Genomic DNA, 27,219 nt, shown 5'->3' on the forward strand with positions numbered 1-27,219 from the left:
AAAGTTATGTGGTCAAATGAGCAAAGAATGCCCTTTCCCTTTAGCAACCCCGATTTCTGCCGGCTTGATCTTTTTTTAGCTACTGCTGAAAATAAGATGATCAAAGCAACAGAACCATACAAAGCAGCTGGGGGGCAGGGGGGAGCATGGAAAGAGGGAGGAAAGTGATAGCATTTAGCATGAAGTAGGGATAGTAAAAAGAAACAAATGATATGGAAAGTTTAAAACTGGTGGAAGTCACTTAGGACCAATGCTTTCAAACAACTTAATAAAGATTCTTAAATAGGCTTAGAGTCACCAAGTTATTTATGTTTATTATACACATGATTACATATATAAAAATTTCATTGAGAAAACAGTGTTTGGAAAGACAATGTGAAAAGAATAGTCTGACTGGATGGAATAGCCACATTCCCTTTAAGACTCATGGCCAAATACGGTGCCCAATTAATGAAACTGACCTTTAACTCCAAATGAGAAGTAAAGATATAGCATACTTCTCTTGAATGTGAGTAATTTTTTTACACTTCACATTTATATAGCTCATTAAGATTTGCAAAACACCCTACAGATATGCTCTTATTTCATCCTTACGATAATCTTGGGAGCTTGTATTATTATGCCCATTTTACAAAAGAAGAAATAGAGGTAGACAGAGTTTAAAAGACTTGCCCAATGTCACTTGGCTGGGAAGTGCTGGCACCTTCCTGACTCCACTCTAGTGCCCAACGTGCTATGCCACATCATGCCCTTGGCATTTCTAGACCTGCATGCAATCTCTGTTCTTGGAAGAAATCTGTTGTGGGAGCCAGTAATGTAGGAATTTCAGAAAACAATTTTAACTTTTTTGAATGTTACTATTTATTAAAATGTTCCTATAGAGTGTTAAGAGGCTCATCGAGAAGACTTTTATTATCCTTCAAAATAAAGGAACTTTAGAGTACAGGATAAGTTGGTAAAGCAATCTGGTCAGTAGGAAGGAGCCTGATTTAAGTTAATTCTTTAGGTAACTATTTAGTTTTGTATTTAGTAGATTGGGACAAATTCCTTTAGGCTTATGTTCTGAAATATCAGTAATTTCTAATAAAATGTAAGGATTTACCTAATAAAGATCCTTGAAACTTCATAATGAACAACAAATGTTGAAACTACACTACAATGTAGTTACTAGATCAAAGTGTAGCTAAAAAAGACTCATATAATGGGAAATATCAAATGCATAAACTTAAATCTGACTCTCCATTAATCAAATGGAAGATGTTCACAAATACACATATGACATCAATATAAAAATATGGTAACAAGACAACTGAGTAAACAAATTGAGTCATGCAAAAGGGAGCCATACAGTACTTTAATAAGAATTTTGATGATGTTTCATTTACAAAAGAAATTAAAATGACTTACACACTGCTATCAGTGAGGGACATTGTGTCGGCATCACTGGACATACTCTGCTGTTCGCTATCATTAGCACTGGTGGCTGGTGCAAGGGCATAACCAGAATTGACATAGTAAGGGTTGACAGGTTCCCTCCATGAACCATGCCTGTAAAAGAAAAATTTCAAATTTAGTCATCCTACCTTTGAGAACTTCCTAAGAATCACAGCTGTTATAACAGTACTTCCAGTAATTAATAAGCAAAATTTCATTCAAATATTGGTAGTTTCACAAATGACCAAGAAAGAAAGCTATAAAAATATCAAAGGTAAGAGAATAGTACCATATACCCAAAAACATCTCATTGATATCTTTTAGGGTTTTTTTTAAAAAAACACCGAAGCTAAATGATGATATGCATTGATAGGAAGAACTCTTGAGATCACAAATCCATGTGAGGATTATTTAATACAGTGAGTGCCACTGTTATCTCCATCTTATAAATGAGGAAACAGACTCAAAAACATTAAGTGACTTGCCCTATATTACACACCTAATAAATGTCAGAATCACAGAATTGCAGAAATTTGGAGTGGGAAGCTCTGCACTTCAGTGACTACCTAAACAAACTCAACACACAAAAGGAAACTCAACAATAACATACTCAATAAGTAGTTCACTAAATTGTCTGAAGACTTCTCCAAGAAGAGGGAACTCACCAAGGCAGTCAAGCCCAATCTACTTCTGGACAGTTCTAATTGTTATGAAGTTTTTCCTGATATCACCTTGATATATGCCTCTTTGGGACTTCTACCCATTTTCCTAGGGTTTTTAAAAAGTATATTTTGTTTTATTTTTAATTTATGAAATGAAATCAACATTTCTGTAACACAGTAGAATTTTTTAAAAAGATGTTTGTATATGAAACTGCAAATCTATTATGTACAATTTGCTATTCCTTTTAAATATATAATAAATTATCATATAACTTAAAAAAAATAAACCTATCACCAGAATTTCTTTCAGAATTCTTTTACCCTATCAACCCATATATATATATATATAAATGTCATGTATGAATAATATTTTTAAGACAAAGAGGAAGAAGAGGGGGCAAAGGGCAGCAAATTGATTGAAAATATTCTGTACTCAATTACTTACCACCTTTGCCAAGAAGTAAGTAAAGGTATCTTATATCTTTCTTTGTTTGTTGCTTGTAATTTTGCAATATTCAATTTTGACTTTTTGTATTTTTTCCATTTATACTGCTATAGTAATTATGTATATTGTTTTTTGGTTCTGTAATATACTGTAAATCTTTTCATGTTTACTTGCACTTATTTATTAAAATACAGTAGTATTCCATTACATTAATGTATTGCAATTAGTTTAGCCATTTATCAATTGATAGGAATCTAAATATTGTTACTAATTTACAAAAAGAACTGCTGTAAATATTTTGATAAGTAAGAAGACTTTCTTTTTATTAATGACTTCCTTGGAGTATAACCCAGTGGTAGAGTCTTCTCCTACTCTAGATGTACTGATTTTATTTGTACAAAAGATTTTCAGTTTCATGTAATCAAAATTAGCTTATTTGACCTTTTGTAATCAATCATCTGATCCCTTGTTTGATTAAGAATCCATTTTTTATTTTCAGTTGTAAAAGGCAGATGGTCTGCTTCTTTTAATTTTTTCTATATGGTGTGATCTTTAATATTAAAGTCATATACCCTTTTTCAATTTTATTATACAATATGTAAATTTAAGCCTAATTTTTGCCAGAATTTTTCCAGTTCTCTTTTAATAGGAAGTTCTTCTCTATGAAATCTGTGTTTGGAGTTTATTAAATCTGAGGTTGAGTTTCATTATTTTTAATTTTCCCCTCATCTATTCTGTTCTACTAATCAAACCAATTAAATTAAAAAACCAATACAAAATGGTTTTTAATAATAGTGGTAACATAGTTTGAGATTTAATTGAGAGATTATTGAGAAATAAAGATGTCCCTTTATTTCTCCCTTAATTGTCTTGATATTTCAGATCTGATTCTCAAGTTAATTCTGTTATTATTCTTGTCACGTTCTATAAAGTATTCCTTTGAAAGCCTGATTGATATAGTATTAAAACTATTATTACCTTTGGTGGCATTTTCATTTTTGTTATATTGGCATTATTGTTCCAGCTATAAGATTTGAATTGTTCTTTATTTCCTTAAAATGTACTTTGCAACTAAATCTATAGATATTTTGTATGCCTCAACATTTAAAAAAATATATTTTAGGCATCTTGTAGTTATTTTGAAATTGCTCTTTTAACTACTGCTTTTTGGACTTTGTTAGCACCATAAATTGTCTCATTTATCTCCTACAAATGTTTTTTAAAATAAACCATTATGTCATAAGCAAATAGGAATAAGTTTATCTCCTTTTTGTTCATTTTTATGTCTTTAATTTCATTAGTCTTAATGTTAAACCTAGCATTTTTAGAACTATACCAAAGAAGAGGCAAGAGAAAAGGCATCTTTACTCTTATATTTATTGGGAAAGTTTCTAGTATATCTCCATTGCATATAATGGTTGTTTTTGGCTTTTGGCTTTTCTTTTTACATTAAAAAGTTCCCTCTATGTCTACACTTTGTAATATATTGAGCATTATGTTACCTTTAGTCAAAATTTTTTTGCACCTGTTGAAATAATCATGTGATTCTGGATATTTCTGTTCTTAATATGATTTACAAAAATATTTTTTAATTGTAAAGTACTACAATGAAAGGGGGTACAAAATGGCTGAATGCACTGTGACATATGATATGTGGTATATAATTATAGCACAATCATTAAGCCATAATAAATTATAGAATACGAAATAGGTATTGAATGGGATGTATTTTCAGTTGGAGACAATTAATCTGCTGTTTTTAATTATACTTAATTTATTACAAGAGAGGCCTCTATGGGGGAACAATAGGCACTGGAAAATGACAGTGGCGTGATTTAAACAATAAACAAAACTTTGAGACATAAATATGAAGCCATTTAAGCAATACTGTATAGTTAAGATAACTTTTTAAAGATATGGAATATTACTGTGTTGTAAGAAACAATGAATATGACATATATAGCCAAGTATAGAAGACACAAAAGAACTGAAATAATTGAGAAAATATACAGTTATTACAATTACACACATGGAAAGATACACCACAAATCAAACTAAAGAATCAGTCCAAAATAAAAGATATAAGGTGCTTCATCCAATTCTTTGCAGATAAGGGGAGTAAAAGTATATAGCACACTGTATATAATATCAGACTTTTTTGATATTTGTTATTTTTTTTCCCTTTTTAATTTTTGTTATGGGATAATTCTCTGGGAGAGAGAGGATATCCAGGAAAATTCTGGTGATGTCAAGGCAAATTGTTATCAATAAAAATCTATTTTAAAATATTCTAGTTATTTATATATGAACTCATTTTATAGTACACACCATTTCTATAGTTTCACTTCTAAGACAGAATGTTACAATGTACAATACTGCTGTTACCATAAGCAGTATCTATGCCATCAGGAAATAAAAGTCCCATGTTTGTCACTTCTACTTAGCTGTATCTTGGACAAATCACTGAATTTCTCTGAGATTCCAGTTTTCCCTTCTAAAAATGATAAGGTTAGCCCAGCTAATTGTTAAGATCTTTTAGTATTATTTAATCTGAACATTCAATTGAATTCAAGAAACATTTACTATGGGTTTACTATGTGAAGGTATTGTTCTGGGAGAACAAAGATTAAAGATTATCAAACAATAATCTTACATTTATACACATAGATGGTGAATACTATGCATTAATTACTCTCTCAAAAAGCATATTAGAAGGTAATGAGAAAAAATTTGAAATAACTATTATATTATTATTTCTTGTTAAAAGCACCATTCAATACTTCATACTCATTTATTATACATTTATTTGCTGTATAATATTACATAGTAGAGATTTCACAGATCTCAGAATTGGAAAGGTTTCTCAGAAGCCATCTTGCCCATATTAGTAAGAATTCCTCCAGAACATTCCAAGAAATGTTCAACCAGACTTCAAAAACTATTTGTGAAAGGGGGTTTAATACCTCCCAATTCAGCCCATTTTACTTTTGGATACCTTTGATTATCAGAAAACTTTATTCTTACATTAAGCTGAAATCTACTTTTCTGCAACTTCTGCATATTCCTCCTTGTTTTGTTCTCTAGGGTCAAACAAAATAATCCTTGTGGATATGATTTTCTAAATATCTGAAAAGAGATCTATTATGATGTATATAGTCATGTCTTCCCCTCCCCCCCAAGTTTGAGTTCTGTAAAGTCAGGAAAACATGTGTTAATTATCTGTCTTACTATGTAGCATATTATTCTGTAAGATAGGCAACTAATAAATGGTTGATGAATGAATAAGTCTAGCCCTAAAATTCTATAGTGTTCATGTTCAAATGATAAAATTAAAGCTTCATTTTTAAAAAGAAATATCAAAACCAAAAGAGGAAGAAATTATTGTTCAAGAAATCCACGGAACAAAAACTCTAAGAATAATGTTCATTTCTTCAGGGCTAACGATTTCAATAATGCATTATCTATTTTTCATCTTATTCATCAGGATAGTTTAAACAGAACAACTTCCCAAGTAACGAAAAATTCAACAAAATGGAGTCAAGTTTAATGATGCTATACAAATTTTAAATTTTTTCCATTTCCTGTTTGCTTAATTTTTATATTCCCTTCAATGGTTTCTACATGATATACTTGAGATCAAGAAATGAAGTTCCAATCTATAGCAAAATTCAACATGAAATGAATTCTAATTTGTATGCAAGTTTAAACACTTCTAAGGGTGAGGAACTGCAGAACATGTGCTAAGAGGAAAGAGACTGGTATAGCTGAAAATAGGTTGTCCATTAAAATAATTTCTCTATAATCTTTTTAATTCTTCTTAAACTGAATGGGTAGGCATACTGTTACAGAGACCAAAAGCTTTAATGTCTTATAGCCTGGAAAAGTATGTTTACTATAGCAACTATAAACAGTACCAGCATTCATAGAGTGACATAAGCAATTAGATGTGATTTCAATTAACAGTTCTCCTCCAAGCACATGCCAGTCAGTTAACTCTCAGAAAGCTTCAATCTGTGAAATATTTGACATGTAATAGCGTGTATTACTATTCTAGGAGGCAGAGCTTTAATACTTCATGAAATACCAGAAAATAACTCATCAAAATAACAACTAACATTGCTATAGTATTTCATAACTTACAAAGTATTTTCTTTACAAACTGGTCAAGTTGGTCATGTAAGTACTACATCTTTTTATTTCTACTTTATAGAGGCAAAACCAAGAGTCTTTGTTAAATGAATTGCTAATACAAGACAAGTTTAACTTCAGAACTGGACCTAAACGTAATATCTTCTACCCTGTCTCTTCTAAACTGAAAACTAAACATAGGTAATGGGCCCTTTTTGTAGTATAGTCATTATATCTTTATTCATATTCTACTCAGACATAATCTCAAACAGAAGTACTTTACATCTGAAGATCTCTCTCATAAAATGGTAAGCCATGACCTAAGTTCTAGTGCACCTGTTGTTGGACAACTCAACTTACCACTCTACCAGTGAAGACATCCTTTTCCCTTCCAAGACAGCTGTTATACTCATCCACTATGACAGAATTTTGCAACCAAGTTCTCTTTATGTGTCATCTCTATTTTCTGACAGACTGTTGATTCATACACACTTTCATTCTGAAACACTGCACTGTAATTGAGGGGAGGTAAAGGAAGAAAGGTAGAAAATGGGAGTGCAGATTTTTTTTTTCATAAGAATACAATGACATTAGCATTTCAAAAAATCTTATTTCCAATATCAAGCCTTTCTTTTAGATTAGGCTTTGTAAAATAATCTCATTAAAATGTGGTTCTGAATGACAGGTGGTTTCTGAATTGAACCTTCTGAACATTTCAGGATGAAAATGTAAACTGTGCACAGAACAGTAATTTCCCTTTACTTTCGATCACAATTTTGTGGCAATGAATTTAAGTAAGAGCAAACACAATGATGAAACCTGTACAACATAAATCAAATATGTGCACAGGAAGAAAAGCAAAACACTTAAAATTGATCTTCACTTATTAGGAAAAAAAAGGGAGAAAAGTTGAGTATTAATTTGTATCACATTAATGTGTACAACAACAACATGACAATGTGTAATAAAAATGTTAGAACTTCACAGTAATATTGCTTCTGGGATCTAGACCAAATATCATGATTTCTAAATGTTTATGCTAGGGAGTATTCTTTGGAATAGAATTGCATCTACATTCCAATGGAAAATGCAGATGAGTACACAGTGTAATGGCAAGAGAACTTTATTGGATTCTGAAGGCTTAAATTCACCTCCTGGCTTTGTAACTGTTTTAAAGTTGTATTGATGCGGGTTGTGGTCCTTTTAAGAATTGATTTATTCCTTTCTTTCTGATTCCCAACCCCTCCTAGCTAATGGATTATCAATCCAGGAAGCTAGGACCTTTGATTGACAAATCCTGGTCCCTTTGAATTCCAATAGAAGATCCAGGCCTGTCCCAGCCTCCACCAGGATCTGAGCCAACTTGGGCTGTCCCAGCCCCCATTCTAATGATCTGCTTGGGTTTCCCAACACCCACCAAGCGAACTCAAGCCCCCACTGAAATCCAGCAAGGAGCCAACTTGGGACTCCACCCACAGGCCCCTTTAGCTATATCTCTCATTATAAAAGAGCCAAACTGAAATCCTCTCTTTACAGAGGTTCCAAACATGCCAGCCTGGCATGCCAGGGATCTCTGTCCACTGGAATCCTGTCTCCTGCGTCCTCTTATCTCTTTATCCTCACCTATTTCCTTAACTATACTTTAAGCTTACTTCCAAACCCCATAATAAACCTCTTTTTATCAATTTAGCTTTTTGGGCCCGTAAATTCCTTTACTGGGGACTCACGCCACCACTAGACCTCATTTAACTCTGAATCCTTGTGCCAAATCCAAAGGGGTTGCAGGGAAGCTCTATTTGACTTCCTGTACCCTGAATCTGCCACCAGGCCTCAATTAATCCCTAATTTCATTTAGGTATCCCCTTATCTAGACCTCATCAGTATGATCTCAGGCAAGTCATTTTACCTCTCTGTACCTCAGCTTCCTGACCATCAATAAGGTCCTTTTCAGTTTATACATACAAGTTACATGCTTATGAAATGTGCTGTCACATTTCCTTTTTACTGATATGTGGTTCGGTTATCTTATGTTGCCAAGTTCTGTGGTATTAAATGCTAATAAATAAAACAACTGACTCATAAATCTGAAGTACTCTGGGGGAAAAAAGTCTGGCACAAAACCAGCCATATTTAGGGACTATGTTATCCTAAGAAGTACCAGGCTATGCTGAATATGGCACCATAATAATTCTTAAACATGACATTTATCAGTTTGTGTCAGCTATATATATGTTGTGAAGGGAAGAAGAAATTTCTTTTTTTTATGTTAAAGTAAATGTTAAATACAATATATGTACACATATCCATACAGTTATTTTGCTGCACAAGAAGAATCAGACTTTGAAATAATGTACAATTAACCTGTAAAGGAAATCAAAAATGCAAGTGGACAAAAACAGAGGGATTGGAAATGCTATGTAGTAGTTCATACTCATCTTCCAGAGTTCTTTCGCTGGGTGTAGCTCGTTCTATTCATTACTGCTCTATTGAAACTGATTTAGTTCATCTCACTGTTGAAGAAGGCCACTTCCATCAGAATTGATCATCATATAGTATTGTTATTGAAGTATATAATGATCTCCTGGTCCTGCTCATTTCACTCAGCATCAGTTCATGTAAGTCTCTCCAGGTCTTTCTGAAATCATCCTGCGGTCATTTCTTACAGAACAATATCAATACAATATCAATATTTTATTTCCTGAACAATAATGCTTGAACCTTACAGGTTTACAAGCATGTAAAATAATTTTATATTCCTAATAGGGTTAATAATATCTGCTTCAAGATTAAATGGCAGCATAAGGTAGAAGATAATACTCTGATAATACTTCCATAAGAATTGTGATTAGCTATTATTATTCAAGTGTGTTCTTTCAACTCTGGTAGACAAAGAATAAACACTTTGGCATTTACACGGCATGACTAAATTTAATTGTAATCATTCACTTCCTATTGGCAAAAGGCCTAGTGGCAGGTTGCCACAAAGGCCCAGGATTCACCTTAACCATAAGGGGTATATAGTTTCAGATCAACCCTTAAAAAAACCTTCCTTACCCCTTTCAAAACTCATACACAATTAAGATTTTACCTTTGGTTACCTGAGAATCATAGAATAACACATTATTAGAGTTGGAAGAAACCTTAGTGTTTATCTAGTCTAAGAAAGAGAGGCCAGGGAAGTTAAAACAATGAAAGCACACAATGAAAGAAAGGTACAACTGGGATAGGAACTCTGAATTTCAGTGGCGTTATCTAGTTCTTTTTCAAGTACTCCACACAAACTAAAAGAGTATTTCTTGCTCTTTTTCCCTGAACCTTTCCAAACGTAAGATGGATGATATGAAGCAAGAATGGAGAACCTTTTTTCTGCCAGGAACCATTTGGATATTTATGACATCATTTGCAGGCCATACAAAAATATCAACTTCTAGAACTCAAGCACTGGGAAGTTCTATCAGACCTTCAGCTCATAGTCACCTGAGGCTGATTATGCAAATGAATTGGATGTTCCCTACCTCTGACTTAAGGATAGTCTGGAAATGCAGTCTGGAAAAATTATGTCTCAAATTATATCACCCTGAGCTGATAATGGAATTCTTCTCCCCTTAGTAAAATGGAGGAAATAAATGCAATTAAATTTATACTGTAATGAATATTAAATGAGATAACATGTAAAGTGCTATGCAAATCTTCAAGTGATATATATAAATGCCAGCTATTGAATAAATATATGATGATTTTTAAGCAGATGACAGCAGTTTTGAGAAACAGGCACTATATAATTAGTATTATGGTGAATCTAGTAACAACAAAAACAAAGTATAGTTTATTGCCCAGACTCTTAAGAGTTTGAAAGAACCTCAAAGTTCATCTAGTAGGGTCTTTGTATGAAAGGATTAGATTTATTCTGGTTAGCACCAGAGGGTAAAACCAGGTCACTTTCATTAGCAACTTTTCTTAATTAGATACAATATTACAAAAATTAAACACTTAAGTGTAAGCCCCAGAGTTAGAACAGCCCAGATTCATATAGCTACAAAGTACCCTGACATATATATTTTTTGTCTCACTTTTTTTTTTCCATTCTAGGTCCTGTTTGGACATTTTTTTCTTTCGTAAACTACATTGTGTTTATGTGTGTATGTATATACATGAACACACATTTACACATACACATATCTGTTCATGCCTTTCCTATCTATTTTATTTTCATCAGCAAATATATTCTTTTCTCTCTTCATCTTACATGTTTGTTTCCTTAACAACTTCCTCTCTACCTCAAGTTTAGAGTGTCTTTATTTTCATGTGTATGATTAGGTCATTCAATACTCAATTAAAAATTTAGTATGTCTAAAACCAATCCCATTTAAGTTACCTAGACTCCTATATGCCAAACAAAAGCTGGCAGATACAATCTCAGATATTTAATATTTAAAACTCTCAGGAGTTTTCTTCACAAAGGCATTAACTTTTCCTGGCTTACCTACTGATTTGTTCAGTGGAGTTGAAGCATTGATAGAGTATGTGAAGGTGGGCTGGCTCAACTTTTAAAAAGGAAAAATTGTTCACATTAAGCATTACAAGAATAGTTTCAATTTTTTATTAAATGTTTGAAGGATGAAATCTATGTGAAGCTTTCATTTTATGCTGAAATTATTGCTCCCCATCAAAACAAACCAAAAAAATTATTTAATGCTAAATCACCTTATCTCACCAAGTCATTTGACAAATAAACTGGATTAAATTGTCATCTTTATGAAATGTTTGCTTTTTTTGTTTGTTTGTTTTGCAATTGGGGTTAAGTGACTTGCCTAGGATAACATAGCTAGAAAATGTTAAATGTCTAAGATGAGAATTGAAGTCAGGTCCTTCTTAATTCAGGGCTGGTGCTCTATCCACTGTACCACTTAGCTGCCCCAAAATGTTTGCTTTTGAAGAAAGCTTTGTAAACCATTGGTAGAATTCCATGGAATTCTCTATATATTTTTAAACAGGTAAAAATAAAGTCCTCAAGTACCCAGAAAGATTCAAAAATCTAGTGATCACCATTAATACTTCTGCATCCTCGCAGGAGATAAATACAAGGTAGAATTTACAGATTAGTGTAGTCTAGTGAGTTTAAGAATATTTTGCATGCTACAACATCATTTTCCTGATGCTGTAGTCCTCTGGGAGACTGAAGGGCAAACAACAGCTTCTGTAAGTAGAGCTGCCCTACTTTGGGCCCAATTGTAACTAATCAGTTGAGAAATTCCTTCTTTTCCTTTCTTCTTTTCTTCCTCCCTCCCTTCTTCCCTCTGTCCACATAAAGCATCATACCCTTCCCTGCAAGTGCTCTTAAGAACTTTTTTTTTGATTGCTGAATTCTCATCAAGATATCTTGGGGTTTGCTGTATATATTTCTTCCTTAAGGACAGAGCCTTAAACTCAAACCACTTTGACGTTCATTGATTGCCAACAGATTCTAGGTCAAACCCCAATTGGTCATTCTTTGGGTCCTCACTCAAAAGTGAATGTAAGTAAGCAATCATTTCTGTTTGGGCCAGAAACCTGGAGAGTCTTCCTATCCCAAATTTATTTATTTAAAAAAATATTTTGGGACTAGGTGAAAGAAGATCATTCTTTGCCTCACTTGCCACCTAGCCTTAATCTCTGAATTAGTGTGGCCTCGGTCAAACTGAGACCAGCTGAAGACCTTAGCTTAAACCAGCCAACTGTCTCCTATTACATCAGGGACGTCTCCAGTTGTCCTGATCTATATCTGGCCACTGGACCCAGATGGCTTTGGAGGGGAAAGTGAGGCAGGTGATCTTAAACAGCCTTCCCTCACTTAAATCCAATTCACTTGGCATCATCTTCTTTATGCTCTTTGAGAGGTAACAAGTGGTAATATTGATTTTTATTTCATTGTCACTGGTTACTGTCAGAGCATGATCTCTTAATTCTTCAATACCTTGGTTTCCTTATTCACAGGCCTGGCATAATTATACCCAGCACAATTGAGATTTTGTTAGGATTAATAAAATGATGCCAATAGAATGATTGGAGCTTTGTAAATAGGACCCTTTTTAATATCAAAATTAGATAAGCTAAAAAAAATTAAGATGAGGCCAAAACCTATAATCTTTTCTTGTTGAGAATGAGTGTTCAAAACAGTCAACAAATATAGCAACCTAGTCTTTGACAAACCCAAAGATCCCAGCTTTTGGGATAAGAACTTACTGTTTGATAAAAATTGCTGGGAAAATTGGAAACTAATATGGCAGAAACTAGGCATTGATCCATACTTAACACCGTACACCAAGATAAGGTCAAAATGGGTTCATGACCTAGGCATAAAGAATGAAATTATTAATAAATTAGAGGAACATAGGATAGTTTACCTCTCAGACCTGTGGAAGGGGAAGGTCTTTATGACTAAAGCAGAACTAGAGATCATTACTGATCACAAAATAGAAAATTTCGATTATACCAAACTGAAAAGTTTTTGTACAAACAAAACTAATGCAGACAAGATTAGAAGGGAAGCAATAAACTGGGAAAATATTTTACAGTCAAAGGTTCTGATAAAGGCCTCATTTCCAAAATATATAGAGAATTAACTCTAATTTATAAAAAATCAAGCCATTCTCCAATTGAAAAATGGTCAAAGGATATGAACAGACAATTCTCAGATGAAGAAATTGAAACTATTTCTAGTCATATGAAAAGATGCTCCAAGTCATTATTAATCAGAGAAATGCAAATTAAGACAACTCTAAGATACTACTACACACCTGTCAGATTGGCTAAGATGACAGGAAAAATAATGATGATTGTTGGAGGGATGTGGAAAACTGGGACATTGATTCATTGTTGGTGGAGTTGTGAACAATCCAACCATTTTGGAGAGTAGTTTGATCTATGCTCAAAAAGTTATCAAACTGTGCATACCCTTTGATCCAGCAGTGTTACTACTGGGATTATATCCCAAAGAGATTATAAAGAAGGGAAAGGGACCTGTATGTGCACGAATGTTTGTGGCAGCCCTTTTGTAGTGGCTAGAAACTGAAACTGAATGGATGTCCATCAGTTGGAGAATGGCTGAATAAATTGTGGTATATGAAAATTATGGAATATTACTGTTCTGTAAGAAATGACCAACAGGATGATTTCAGAAAGGCCTGGAGAGACTTACACTAACTGATGCTGAGTGAAATGAGCAGGACCAGGAGATCATTATATACCTCTACAACAATACTAGATGATGACCAGTTCTGATGGATCAGGCCATCCTCAGCAACTGAGATCAACCAAATCATTTCTAATGGAGCAGTAATGAACTGAACTAGCTATACCCAGAAAAGAACTCTGGGAGATGACTAAAAACCATTACATTGAATTCCCAATCCCTATAGTTATGCACACCTGCATTTTTGATTTCCTTCACAAGCTAATTGTACAATAATTCAGAGTCTGATTCTTTTTGTACAGCAAAATAATGTTTTGGTCATGTATACTTATTGTGTATCTAAGTTATATTTTAATATATTTTAACATCTACTGGTCATCCTGACATTTAGGGAGGGTGGGGGGTAAGAGGTGAAAAATTGGAACAAGAGGTTTGGCAATTGTTAATGCTGTAAAGTTACCTATGTATATATCCTGTAAATAAAAGGCTATTAAATAAAAAAAATTAAAAAAAAAAAAAAAAAGAGAATGAGTGTTCAATGGATTAATTAAATGCTGAAAGACCTTGAGAAACTCAAGGGATATAACTATAGAACTTAATCTGAATTTCTTTAGAATTCAATCAGAAGGAAAATGTTCCTCTTTTTTTTTTTTTTTTTTTTGTGTTGGTTCTGGATTCAAAGAAAAGACAAGGATCCATTTATTCATTACAACTAACATTTCTTCACCCCAAGTTGCAAAGGGTTCTTCTCTGGGACCCATGATATGTAAATGATGGGATGAGCCTAGAAAATACATTATATAAACCATTTTTGTGTATATGTTACATTGAGATTATCTTGTGTGTGGTGGAATAATAGGTCATGTAAAATGAATAAGGTAGGCTGTTTGAGGAGTTATCAATATTTTGTGGAAGTCTCCTAGTTAGAGGGCAAAAGTTGGGGAAAAGAGAAAGATTGTAATTCAGGTACTGAATTCATCTAGGAAAGAAGAATCCTGAAAGCCAGTAGATAACAACTAGCTACCAAAATTTTTAATGATTACTATGATGAGGCCAGGGTCGAATGTGTCTGACTGTGGCTGTTCAGTCTGAGACAAGCTTGGAAGACTCTACCACAAATTGATACAAATAGTTCATATGAACATTTGGAATGAGGATCTCTCTAAATTTGCATATTTCACACTTCTTTTGAGAGTTCTGCTTTGCTCATAGAGCACACCACATTCTTGGATGTGGCCACACAATGATGGATGGTGGTCCTATGCTAGTGTCTCGTATATATCACAATCAATTCCAAAATTCTTCAAAGAGACCTTGATATTGCTTCTTCTGACCTCCATTGGGTGGTAGATAAAGATTGAATAAACATCAAGAGAGAAAAGGTTATTGAGTGATGCTGATAAAGGGAAAACTTTAAAGATCAAATGGGGATGAGAAATATTCTGATTTCCCCTACCTTAACCAGTGAGTGGGGGGACAAAGAATAGGGTGGAAGTTAAGTTTTAGTGCTTGGAAAGGGCTACCAGAAAAACCATGTCATAGGGAGGAACCAGGTCTTAGTAAATATGAGAAAATGCAAGGAGTAGGGAAAAAAGATCAAGGTGAAAGCAAATTTCTATAGAACATGAGTTCCAAAGATTACAGTGGAAGGGATGGGGAAGAGTGGATTGAAAGCAATGGGAATAAGAGACAGGAAGGGAGAGAAAGTGGGGAATGGATCTTAATATCTCATGGAGTTCAGAATCACTGGGATTACAATGGGATCACTGAATTAATGGAAAATATATCTTCAATGTCCATAGGGTTTTTGGCTTAGAGTGGAATCTTTTCAGAATTTAGGCAACTCAAGAGAGGCAGAAGATCAAGCAGAAGATTGTGATGGAATTGTGCTCTCTTCATGTGGGAGAATGGTGTGATAGAATGGATAAATTCTTCTGCTATTTTAAAGGTCACTTGGGATTGAAGAACTACTGCAGATCAAATATGAGGACGGAAGAAGCTTCTTGTTGTTAGACTTTGCACTGAGAAATAGCTAAATAGGCTCATTGCCAATTTGTGGCACAGACTACTAATAGGAAGAGAGGGAGGTGGAGGGAGAAAAGAAGAGTATAAAAGTATGCTTTTCCCCAAATGAATTAATTCTAGATGCCAGCTGCTTATGCCCAGTATAGTAAAAATGGGAACCAGTTTGAGAGGAGGGCAGTGAGAGGTGGGAGAATAGATCTCTACCTGGTTAACTTTCACTCCAAAGAAAGAAGGTATTTTGCTCACAAATACCAGTACTAGCAAACTATAAAATTAAGCCCAGAATTTCAACAGCTTTTCCTGATTACTGTTAGCTTCAACCAAGCCACAGATTCATTTAATGACTAAACCAGGCAAGCAAGCACTTTGTTTTCCAGACAGAGAGGAACCTTCTTAACAGGATCCAGGTTTTTCAGATATGTAAATAAGTTACCTAATGTCCCATGGATAATAGCATCCTTTTCCTTCAGGACTGCCATGATATTTTAACTCTTGAACTGACTCTGATAGATTTACATGTCAAAAAGAACAAGTTCAATTATTCTAACTATACTATCTTTTAGATTTGAAGAGGAATTTTATACAGTATTAAATGTTTCTGAAGATTTTAACAGCTGTTTTAATGTAATCACCAACCATGATAGCAGAGCTCAATAATTAAGCATGCTATCCTGTTGACAGAATAGTGATGGATTCAGGATGCAGAATGCAACATTTTTCGGATATGTTTTATATGGGAATCGTTTTGCTTTATTGTGTATATTTGCTAGAAAAATTATCTTTTTAAAAATACATAGATGGAGAAGAGAGATTTTTGTTAACTAAAAAAACAATTTTTAAAAAAGTAACTATAACAGTAGTCTTCTCAGAAAACAAGGGACTACAGAGAAAGGTTCCCTATTTATAAAAATGTGTCTCCAGAAATGGTAATTGTGACTACAAAAAGGGATTTGTAGTAGATTATCTCGAAAGTTTTTTTCCAATTTTAACATTATGTTTTATAATTCAGAATCTACCTGGTTCACCCTAACACCAAAAAATTCCTAAGTTACTTACTCACTGTTTTATTTTACTTTTCTTCAATGCACTATGAGCTAAAAGGACTAACTTATGCAAAAAGGAGAGTTTGAGGTTCAATATTAAGAAAATCACAAGTATAAATGAACATATTAGTAATAAAAACAAAAAAAATCATGATTATTTTAACAAATGCAGAAAAGGTTTACAACAAAATAAAAAATTTTTTTTTATTAAAACACTAGAAAGTACAGAATAAATGGAGTTTTTCTTAAAATGATTATGTCGTATCTATCTAAAACCAAGAGCATCTGCTATATAGGGATAAAATAGAAGCCTGGAATTTCTAGTAAGATCAGAAGCACAGCAATTATGCATTATCAGTATTGAATAATACTATACTAAAAATGCTAGCTGTGACAATAAAGAAAAAAAATTAAAGAAATACGCTTAGTAAATAAGGAAACAAAACTATTACTTTTTGAAGATTATCTGTTAGCTTACTTAGAGAACCCTCCAGTCAATGAAAAATATGGTTAAAAGGATTAACAACTTCAGCAAAGTTATGGGATATAAAATAAACTCATACAACCCATGAGCATTTCTATGTATCACCAACAAAATCCAGCACCGAGAGATACAAAGAGAAATTCTATTTAAAATACTGTAGATAGTGTAAAATATTTGGGAGACCTACCTGCCAAGACATATGTAGAAATTATATGAACACAATTATAAAATATTCTTCAAAGATAGATGTAAACAATTAGAAAAATGTTGATAATACTAAATTAATTTACGTATTCAGTGACATACCAGTTAAGCTGCCAAAGAATTACTTTACGAGGTAGGGAAAAAAACCCCAAAACAAAATTCATTGAATTTTGAATGAACAAAAGACTGAATTTTAAAAAATCAATAACAACAAAAAAAATAAATTTAGGGGCCTACCAGGACAAAGCTGTAATGACTGAAACAATTTGGTATTTCATAAAAAAAGAAGTTTGTCAATGGAACAGTTTAGGTATACAATTTATCAGCTGATAAAATTGTGCAAAAAAATAGAGAAGTTGATCATTGGGAATAGTTTAGATAAATAATTTATAGAAAATAATGTGCACAAAGACCTAGTGTTTGATAAACTTAAACTTCCTAATTAAGAACTCACTGTTTGACAAAAACTGCTTGGAAAACTAGAAAATAGTCTCAGAGAACCTAGGCATTTGTGTCTCATACTGTATATCAAGATAAATTAAAAAAGAGTACATGATTTACACAAAAGGCAGTATCATAAGCAAATTAATATTACATGGAAGAAATTACTTGATCTATGGATAGGTAAAGAGTTTCTGATTTTAAAAGAGATTAATGAGAGGAAATGGATAACTTTGATTATATAAAATTGTAAATTTTTGCATAAACAAAATGCAGCCAAAACTAGAAGAAAAGCAGGAAACCAGGAAAAAAACTTTGCAGCGAGATTCTCTGATAAAATTTATAGGAATAAGAGCCATTCCCCAATTAATAAATAGTCAAGATATGCAAAATACGCAATTTATAGAAGAAGAAATCAAATCTGAGATACTTCTTTATATCCATCAGGACTGGCTCAGATGACAAAAGAGGAAAATGAGATTCAGGAAAGAATTTGAGAAAAAAAGGTACAGAAATGAACCACTGATGAGATGTCCATCAGACTGAACAAATCAAAAGTACATGAATGTGATGAACTACTTGGTGCTATATGAAGTAGTGAAGAAAATAATTTCAGAAAGGCCTAGGAAGGTTTATATGAACTGATGCAAGGTGAACTACGCAGAAGCAGAACAATTTACAAAGCAAAAGTAATATTGCACAGATAATCAACTGTTAAAGATTCAGTAATAACTCTGATCAACGAGATGACCCATCAAAATTCTAAAAGGCTCCTAATGAAAAATGCTCTCCACTTCCGGATAGAAAACTGATGAGCTGACTACATAACAAAGCTTCGTTCTTTCCTTTTTCTTTCTTTGGGGGAAATATAGCTGATTCAGGGGTGGAGTTAGAAGGGAGGCAGGACTTGTTTTCATCATTCCCTAATCATTCATAGGAAATCTAGTCATGTAGTGTTCTGGTTGGTTTTCTGGAGGTCTCTGGACCAGCCTTTGTTTCAACAGAATAATCACCTCGATAACAGCCAGGTGTTAAAATCCAAATTCTTTATTATCTCCTTCACAGTCTAGATTCCTTGCCTGGGAAAGGGCTAGCTTTCTTTTTTTTTTTTTTTTTTTTTTATTTAATAGCCTTTAATTTACAGGATATATACATGGGTAACTTTACAGCATTAACAATTGCCAAACCTCTTGTTCCAATTTTTCCACCTCTTACCCCCCCCCCCCTCCCCTAAATGGCAGGATGACCAGTAGATGTTAAATATATTAAAATATAACTTAGATACACAATAAGTATACATGACCAAAACATTATTTTGCTGTACAAAAAGAATCAGACTCTGAATTATTGTACAATTAGCTTGTGAAGGAAATCAAAGATGCAGGTGTGCATAAATATAGGGACTGGGAATTCAATGTAATGGTTTTTAGTCATCTCCCAGAGTTCTTTTTCTGGGTATAGCTAGTTCAGTTCATTACTGCTCCATTAGAAATGATTTGGTTGATCTCGTTGCTGAGGATGGCCTGATCCATCAGAACTGGTCATCATCTAGTATTGTTGTTGAAGTATATAATGATCTCCTGGTCCTGCTCATTTCACTCAGCATCAGTTCGTGTAAGTCTCTCCAGGCCTTTCTGAAATCATCCTGTTGGTCATTTCTTACAGAACAGTAATATTCCATAATTTTCATATACCACAATTTATTCAGCCATTCTCCAACTGATGGACATCCATTCAGTTTCCAGTTTCTAGCCACTACAAAAAGGGCTGCCACAAACATTCGTGCACATACAGGTCCCTTTCCCTTCTTTATAATCTCTTTGGGATATAATCCCAGTAGTAACACTGCTGGATCAAAGGGTATAGGGCTAGCTTTCTAGAGGTGCTCCAGAATGTGACTTGGTTTCTGTAGGGGGAGGCAGGAAAGTCTCTATCTTGAAGTCTGTCTCAGTCTGAGACTTGTGCCTCCAGCCCTTTATCTTCTCCCAGTCTGTCCTGAGCCCCTTCTGAGTCTGTCTCTGAGTTTGTCCCAGTTTATATGCTCTATTACAGTTAAATCCATTCATCATACTGAGTATAAGCCAATCATATATCACTAGAGAACCATTATTTGTTGTAAGATTAAATCAATCATACCTAACTAGAGAATTATTAATCACCATGCTAAACTAGATAACAATTTTCTTATCAATTCCAACTTAGCACCTTGTAAGAATCCTTGTTTTAAATATAAAGTTCTGGTACATAACATAGTCATTCTAGAAAATAATGTGAGATATAACGAGAACACCTTTCAAACCTTTGTGTACATTACATAACCTTTTTCATCTTATCTTGGTATACTATGCTTAGTTTCTTTGAAGTTATTTTCTAGTTTTCCAAGCTGTTCTTGCCTTAATAGCTAGGATCTTTAGGTTTATCAAACAATGGGTTTCTGGGCTCATTTCTTTCTATAAATCTAATCTTTTCACTGATCAACCTCTTTATTTTTTTTCCAATAATAGTAATTTTAAGATGATTACAACTTAACAGTATAGTTAGAGATCTGGTATTATTAGGCCTTCCCACTACTTTTTAATTGATTCAAGTTTTAATACATAAATGTAAAGGAATAATACTGTGGTATATGATAAAAATGATGAAAGAAAAAAGTATGGTAAGTCTTCTATGAACTGATACGAAGTATAACAAACAGAACCAAGAACATCCAACACAATGACTACTATGAAAAAAGGAAAAGAACAACATAACAATTAAGCAACTGTGTTGTTAAATGATAAGCAACAAAACTAGACTAAATTTGCATAAAGACACTCATTTTTTGGATATTGCCAATATGGGAAATTATTCTACTTGGTCATAAATACACACAAAATGTGTATGTCTGTTATGAGAGTTTTCTTTTTTCTTCTTTTAATCAGTTGTGAAAGATGTGGGAGAGAAAAAATAAATGCTTGGTAATTAAAAATAATTAAAAATTACAATGACCAAACCTAGACCCAAAGAGGAAATGAGAAAGGAAGTCTTTTTTCCACTACCCTGAATTTTGGAGGTGTGTGGGATTTAAGTGTGGAATAGAGTATATATAGCTGGATTTTTTTTTTTATGTTGAATTTTTCTCTCTCTTTTATTCTATATTATAAAAGATGGCTCTTTGGAAATCAGGGGGAGACAGAGAGAAATGTAGGTCATGTAAAATATATTTTTTAAAATCATGAATTTTTTTTTTGAAGCTTTAAAATGAAAGTTTGATTCTGCAAATCCTTTAGTAAGATGGTGTATAATTCTATCAAATTTAACTCAAAATTAGACAAATTGGCTCAAGGTCCCCTCCAGCACTAAATATATGATCCTACTATCTACTAGTAGAAGAATATTCTCCAAGTTGTTTTCTAAAAGCAGAGAGTCAAAAATTTAGTATTGGAATCATAAAAAAGATGGCTTTGGTTTATGGACAGGATGAATAGGATAAAGAATACAGCAGATAGAGCAGATAGAGAGATGGCTATAAGGGTGAGAGAAACACAGTGAAGCTTACAAGTATTATCTTAGTAATAGTATAAAATACTAGACTTAAGTCCTGTTTTCAAATTATGGGTCTGACATTTAGTAGTTGAGTGATCAAGCAATTGACAAACTCTCTGAACTTCAGTTTTCTTATATATAAAATAAGGGTAACTATCTGTACTGTGTACCTTTGTTATTAGGAATCTTGAAAGTACAACAGAAATATGCTTTGTTACATAAAACTTTTAAGAAATACTGCTCTAATTTTTGATTTCCTTCACAAGCTAATTGTACAATAATTCAGAGTCTGATTCTTTTTGTACAGCAAAATAATGTTTTGGTCATGTATACTTATTGTGTATCTAAGTTATATTTTAATATATTTAACATCTACTGGTCATCCTGCCATCTAGGGGAGGGGGTGGGGGGGGGTAAGAGGTGAAAAATTGGAACAAGAGGTTTGGCAATTGTTAATGCTGTAAAGTTACCCATGTATAAATCCTGTAAATAAAAGGCTATTAAATAAAAAAAAAAAAAAAAGAAATACTGCTCTAGTGTTACTACTGGGATTATATCCCAAAGAGATTATAAAGAAGGGAAAGGGACCTGTATGTGCACGAATGTTTGCGGCAGCCCTTTTTGTAGTGGCTAGAAACTGGAAACTGAATGGATGTCCATCAGTTGGAGAATGGCTGAATAAATTGTGGTATATGAAAATTATGGAATATTACTGTTCTGTAAGAAATGACCAACAGGATGATTTCAGAAAGGCCTGGAGAGACTTACACGAACTGATGCTGAGTGAAATGAGCAGGACCAGGAGATCATTATATACTTCAACAACAATACTAGATGATGACCAGTTCTGATGGATCAGGCCATCCTCAGCAACGAGATCAACCAAATCATTTCTAATGGAGCAGTAATGAACTGAGCTAGCTATGCCCAGAAAAATAACTCTGGGAGATGACTAAAAACCACTACATTAAATTCCCAATCCCTATATTTATGCACACATGCATTTTTTATTTCCTTCACAAGCTAATTGTACAATAATTCAGAGTCTGATTCTTTTTGTACAGCAAAATAATGTTTTGGTCATGTATACTTATTGTGTATCTAAGTTATATTTTAATATATTTAACATCTACTGGTCATCCTGCCATCTAGGGGAGGGGGTGGGGGGGGTAAGAGGTGAAAAATTGGAACAAGAGGTTTGGCAATTGTTAATGCTGTAAAGTTACCCATGTATAAATTCTGTAAATAAAAGGCTGTTAAATTTAAAAAAAAAAAAAAAAAAAAAAAAAAAGAAATACTGCTCTAAATATGAACTACCAACATTTGCAAAGCACATAGGGAAGTAATTTGTGATGTCGCTTTTTACTAAAAGTCAATCAAACTCTTTAGAACTGAATTGTCATTGAAGGAAGAAAAAAATAAATGAAAACCTATTTACTTACATGGCAAAAGAAAAAAAAATAGATTTAATTTTACACATAGTATTTTTCCCTTTTAACATTTCCCTCGGGCAATGAAGGAGTTTATTTTCAAATTGGAAGAATGTATTACACATAATAGAAAGTAAATAAGTTAAATCTATTTTAAGAAATATATTGGACTTTTAAAGATGTCCCTTTTAATATATTAAATATGCAGAAAGATCAGTATTTCCAGATGTTTGAGTCATAATGAAGATATTATATATTAGCAAAGAAGTTTTCTTCAAGGAACCTGACTTTATTTTGCTAGAGGAAAGAATCACTCACAAGAAATGAGATTTTCCTCCCCTAAATATACTTGTATTTTATATAATACCAATACCATTCTTCTCTAATCCTCCTAAAGATTGAGTTCCCTTAGCCTGAAAAAAACCTACTGGCCAGTTAAAAAATATATACCCGTAGGTAGAGAGAGAGAAATAAGAAGATGGACAGATACAGATATAGATATATAGAAATAGAGCAAGAAGTACATTTTCTAAAATGGTGAGACTTCCTATCTCTAAATATCAAATTTTCTGTGTCAAATTTAATAGCTAAGCCATATTTTGAAAAAGTCTATGAATTTAAGTATCAATGTCCTGGATAAAGCTGGTCTACTTATACTGCATAAGAAAATTAAAAAGAGCAATGTTCAGAAGGTTGATTCAGAAGTATTAAAGAGGCTACAAGATGTTAGTGGCTATACAGTAAAATTTAAGATATAAAGAATACTTTTCCTGTGGTCCCTAGCATAAAGAGAAATTAGAAATGATTGTTTTCTCACTCAATTCAAACTCTACCCAAGTCATGTAACATTGAAGTTTAAAAGGAGTAAGCTATAACAAATCCAGTCTAACTTAAGCTGGAAAACTGGTCTGAGGAAGAACTTAGCTATGTTTGAAAATATCCATCACCAGAAGGTTGCCACCCAAAGATTCAGTCTCTTAAAATTTTTTTTACAATGTGGTATGCAACTAAGTAAATCAATAAAAATTTATTAATTGCTTATTATGTGACAGGCACCATGCTAACTCTAAATTGATGTAAAAATGGGAAACGGATAAGGAAATGGATGTCAAAACAAAACATTTTCATACAGAAATTTAATTTATATTCGGATACAAATCAATTGAGTAGATTATAAGTGTAGAAATTGCCTTGGTCAGCCTAATAGTATAAAGCTATGATAGCAAAAAGGACAATACTGGTTTATAAAATTTTGTTTATTTGTAAAAATATTATAGAAATATGGTAGAAAATTATGAGTGATATCTCTTCCAATTGCAGAAAGTGTCAGAGGAGAGGAAAACTAGTTTAAAGAAAACTTATGACTGGAAAAGATAATGATAAATGTTGGGGGGGATATGGGAAAATGGGGACAATTGATACATTGTTGATGGAGCTGTGAAATGATTCAATCATTTTGGAGAACAATTTGGAACTATGTCCAAAGGGCTATAAAACTGTATACCAAAGAGATCATAAAAAAGGGAAAAGGACCCATACATGGAAAAATGTTTGCAGCAACCCTTTTTCTTTCTTTCTTTCTTTCTTTCTTTCTTTCTTTCTTTCTTTCTTTCTTTCTTTCTTTCTTTCTTTCTATTTAATAGCCTTTTATTTACAGGTTATATGCATGGGTAACTTTACAGCATTAACAATTGCCAAACCTCTTGTTCCAATTTTTCACCTCTTACCCCCCCCCCACCCCCTCCCCGAGATGGCAGGATGACCAGTAGATGTTAAATACATTAAAATATAAATTACATTAAAATATAAATTAGATACACAATAAGTATACATGACCAAAACGTTATTTTGCTGTACAAATAGAATCAGACTTTGAAATATTGTACAATTAGCTTGTGAAGGAAATCAAAAATGCAGGTGTGCATAAATATAGGGATTGGGAATTCAATGTAATGGTTTTTAGTCATCTCCCAGAGTTCTTTTTCTGGGCATAGCTGGTTCAGTTCATTACTGCTCCATTGGAAATGATTTGGTTGGTCTCGTTGCTGAGGATGGCCAGGTCCATCAGAACTGGTCATCATATAATATTGTTGTTGAAGTATATAATGATCTCCTGGTCCTGCTCATTTCACTCAGCATCAGTTCATGTAAGTCTCTCCAGGCCTTTCTGAAATCATCCTGTTGATCATTTCTTACAGAACAGTAATAGTCCATAATATTCATATACCACAATTTATTCAGCCATTCTCCAACTGATGGACATCCATTCAGTTTCCAGTTTCTAGCCACTACAAAAAGGGCTGCCACAAACATTCGTGCACATCCAGGTCCCTTTTCCTTCTTTATAATCTCTTTGGGATATAAGCCCAGTAGTAACACTGCTGGATCAAAGGGTATGCACAGTTTGATAACTTTTTGAGCATATGCAGCAACCCTTTTTGCAGTGGCAAGGAAGTGGAAATTGAAGGGATGCTCATTACCTGGGGAACAACAGAATATAGTATTTGAATGTAATGGAATATTAGTGTTTTATAAGAAATTGAGCACACTCAGCTCTTCTCACCAATGTGGTGTTCCAAAATATTTCCAATAGACTTTGGATAGAAAATGCCATCTGCATCCAGAGAGAGAACTATGAATGTGGATTAAAACATATTTTCATCTTTTGTATTTGTTTGTTTTTTCTTTCTCGTGTTTTTTTCCATTCAGGTCTGATATTTCTTGCACAAGACAAATATGGAAAAATATATATATATATATGGAAATATATAATATATTTAAAAATTGTACATATTGATCCTACAAAAATGAATGTTGAAAACTCTCTTTACATGTATTTAGAAAAATAAAACATAATCAAAAATTTAAAAAGAAATAAACCAAATTTAGGATAAAAAAACAACGTTAAATATTCTATCTAAAACCATCAGCAAACATTATCTGTAATGGGGATAAGCTAGAAATATTCCCAAGAAGACCAGGGATTAACCTAGGATGCTCATTATCACCACTATATTTACAATTGTACTAGAAATGCTATAGCAATAAGAAAAGAAAAAAAAAGTGAAGGAATCAGAATACGTAATAAACAAAATTTCATCCTCTGCAGATGGTACACTTGGAAAATCAATTAAAAAACTAATTGAAATAATGAATAATAATAATGAATAGCAAAATTGCAGGATATAAAACAAACCCATATAAATCATCAGCACTTTTATATAAAAACAGAAATTTCATTTAAAATAGCTGCAGACAATAAACAATACTTAGAAATCTACCTGCTAAGACTAAACTCAGTAACAAGATGAACAAAATTACAAAATATTTTTCACATCAATATAGTCACATCTAATCAACTGGAGAGATTGACTGTTCACAAGTAGACCAAACTAATATAATAAAAATGACAATTCTACCCAATTAATTTATCTTAATTTCATATCAATAAAACTACCAAAAATTATTTTATAAACTAGAAAAAATAAATTTAAAAATTTATCTGGAAAAACAAACCATCAAGAATATCCAAGGAAAAAAATTTTTTAAATGTTGACAAGGAACTAGTCTTTGACAAACCCAAAGATCCCAGCTTTTGGGATAATAACTTACTGTTTGATAAAAATTGCTGGGAAAATTGGAAACTAATATGGCAGAAACTAGGCATTGATCCATACTTAACGCCGTACACCAAGATAAGGTCAAAATGGGTTCATGACCTAGGCATAAAGAATGAAATCATAAATGTTGACAAGGACAGTAGCCAGCACTACAAGATTTCAAAAAATATATATTTCAAAGCAGTAATTATCAAAATAATCTGATACTGCTTAAAAAACAGAGTGGTGAATTAGGGAAACAAATTAAGTATACTATACACAACAGTAAGTGACCATAGTAATCTAGTGTCTGATAAACTCAAAAATATAGTTTTTTTTTTTTTTTTTTAATTTAATAGCCTTTAATTTACAGGATATATACATGGGTAACTTTACAGCATTAACAATTGCCAAACCTCTTGTTCCAATTTTTCACCTCTTACTCCCCCCCCCCTCCCCTAAATGGCAGGATGACCAGTAGATGTTAAATATATTAAAATATAACTTAGATACACAATAAGTATACATGACCAAAACATTATTTTGCTGTACAAAAAGAATCAGACTCTGAATTATTGTACAATTAGCTTGTGAAGGAAATCAAAGATGCAGGTGTGCATAAATATAG

General features: G+C 33.0%; 1 protein-coding gene across 2 annotated transcripts in view; it reads right to left on the reverse strand.

Moving 5' to 3' along the window:
- AXIN1 (axin 1) overlaps positions 1-27,219 on the reverse strand; it is a 166,974-nt gene that overhangs the window by 56,703 nt on the left and 83,052 nt on the right. For both annotated transcript variants that reach the window (XM_031945697.1, XM_031945696.1), the window contains exon 3: positions 1,408-1,548. In XM_031945697.1, coding sequence (XP_031801557.1) covers positions 1,408-1,548 — 141 coding nt within the window. The remainder of the gene's footprint in view (positions 1-1,407; positions 1,549-27,219) is intronic.

The sequence above is a fragment of the Sarcophilus harrisii genome, chromosome 1 (assembly GCF_902635505.1).
Source record: "Sarcophilus harrisii chromosome 1, mSarHar1.11, whole genome shotgun sequence".
NCBI classification, from domain to species: Eukaryota; Metazoa; Chordata; class Mammalia; order Dasyuromorphia; family Dasyuridae; genus Sarcophilus; species Sarcophilus harrisii.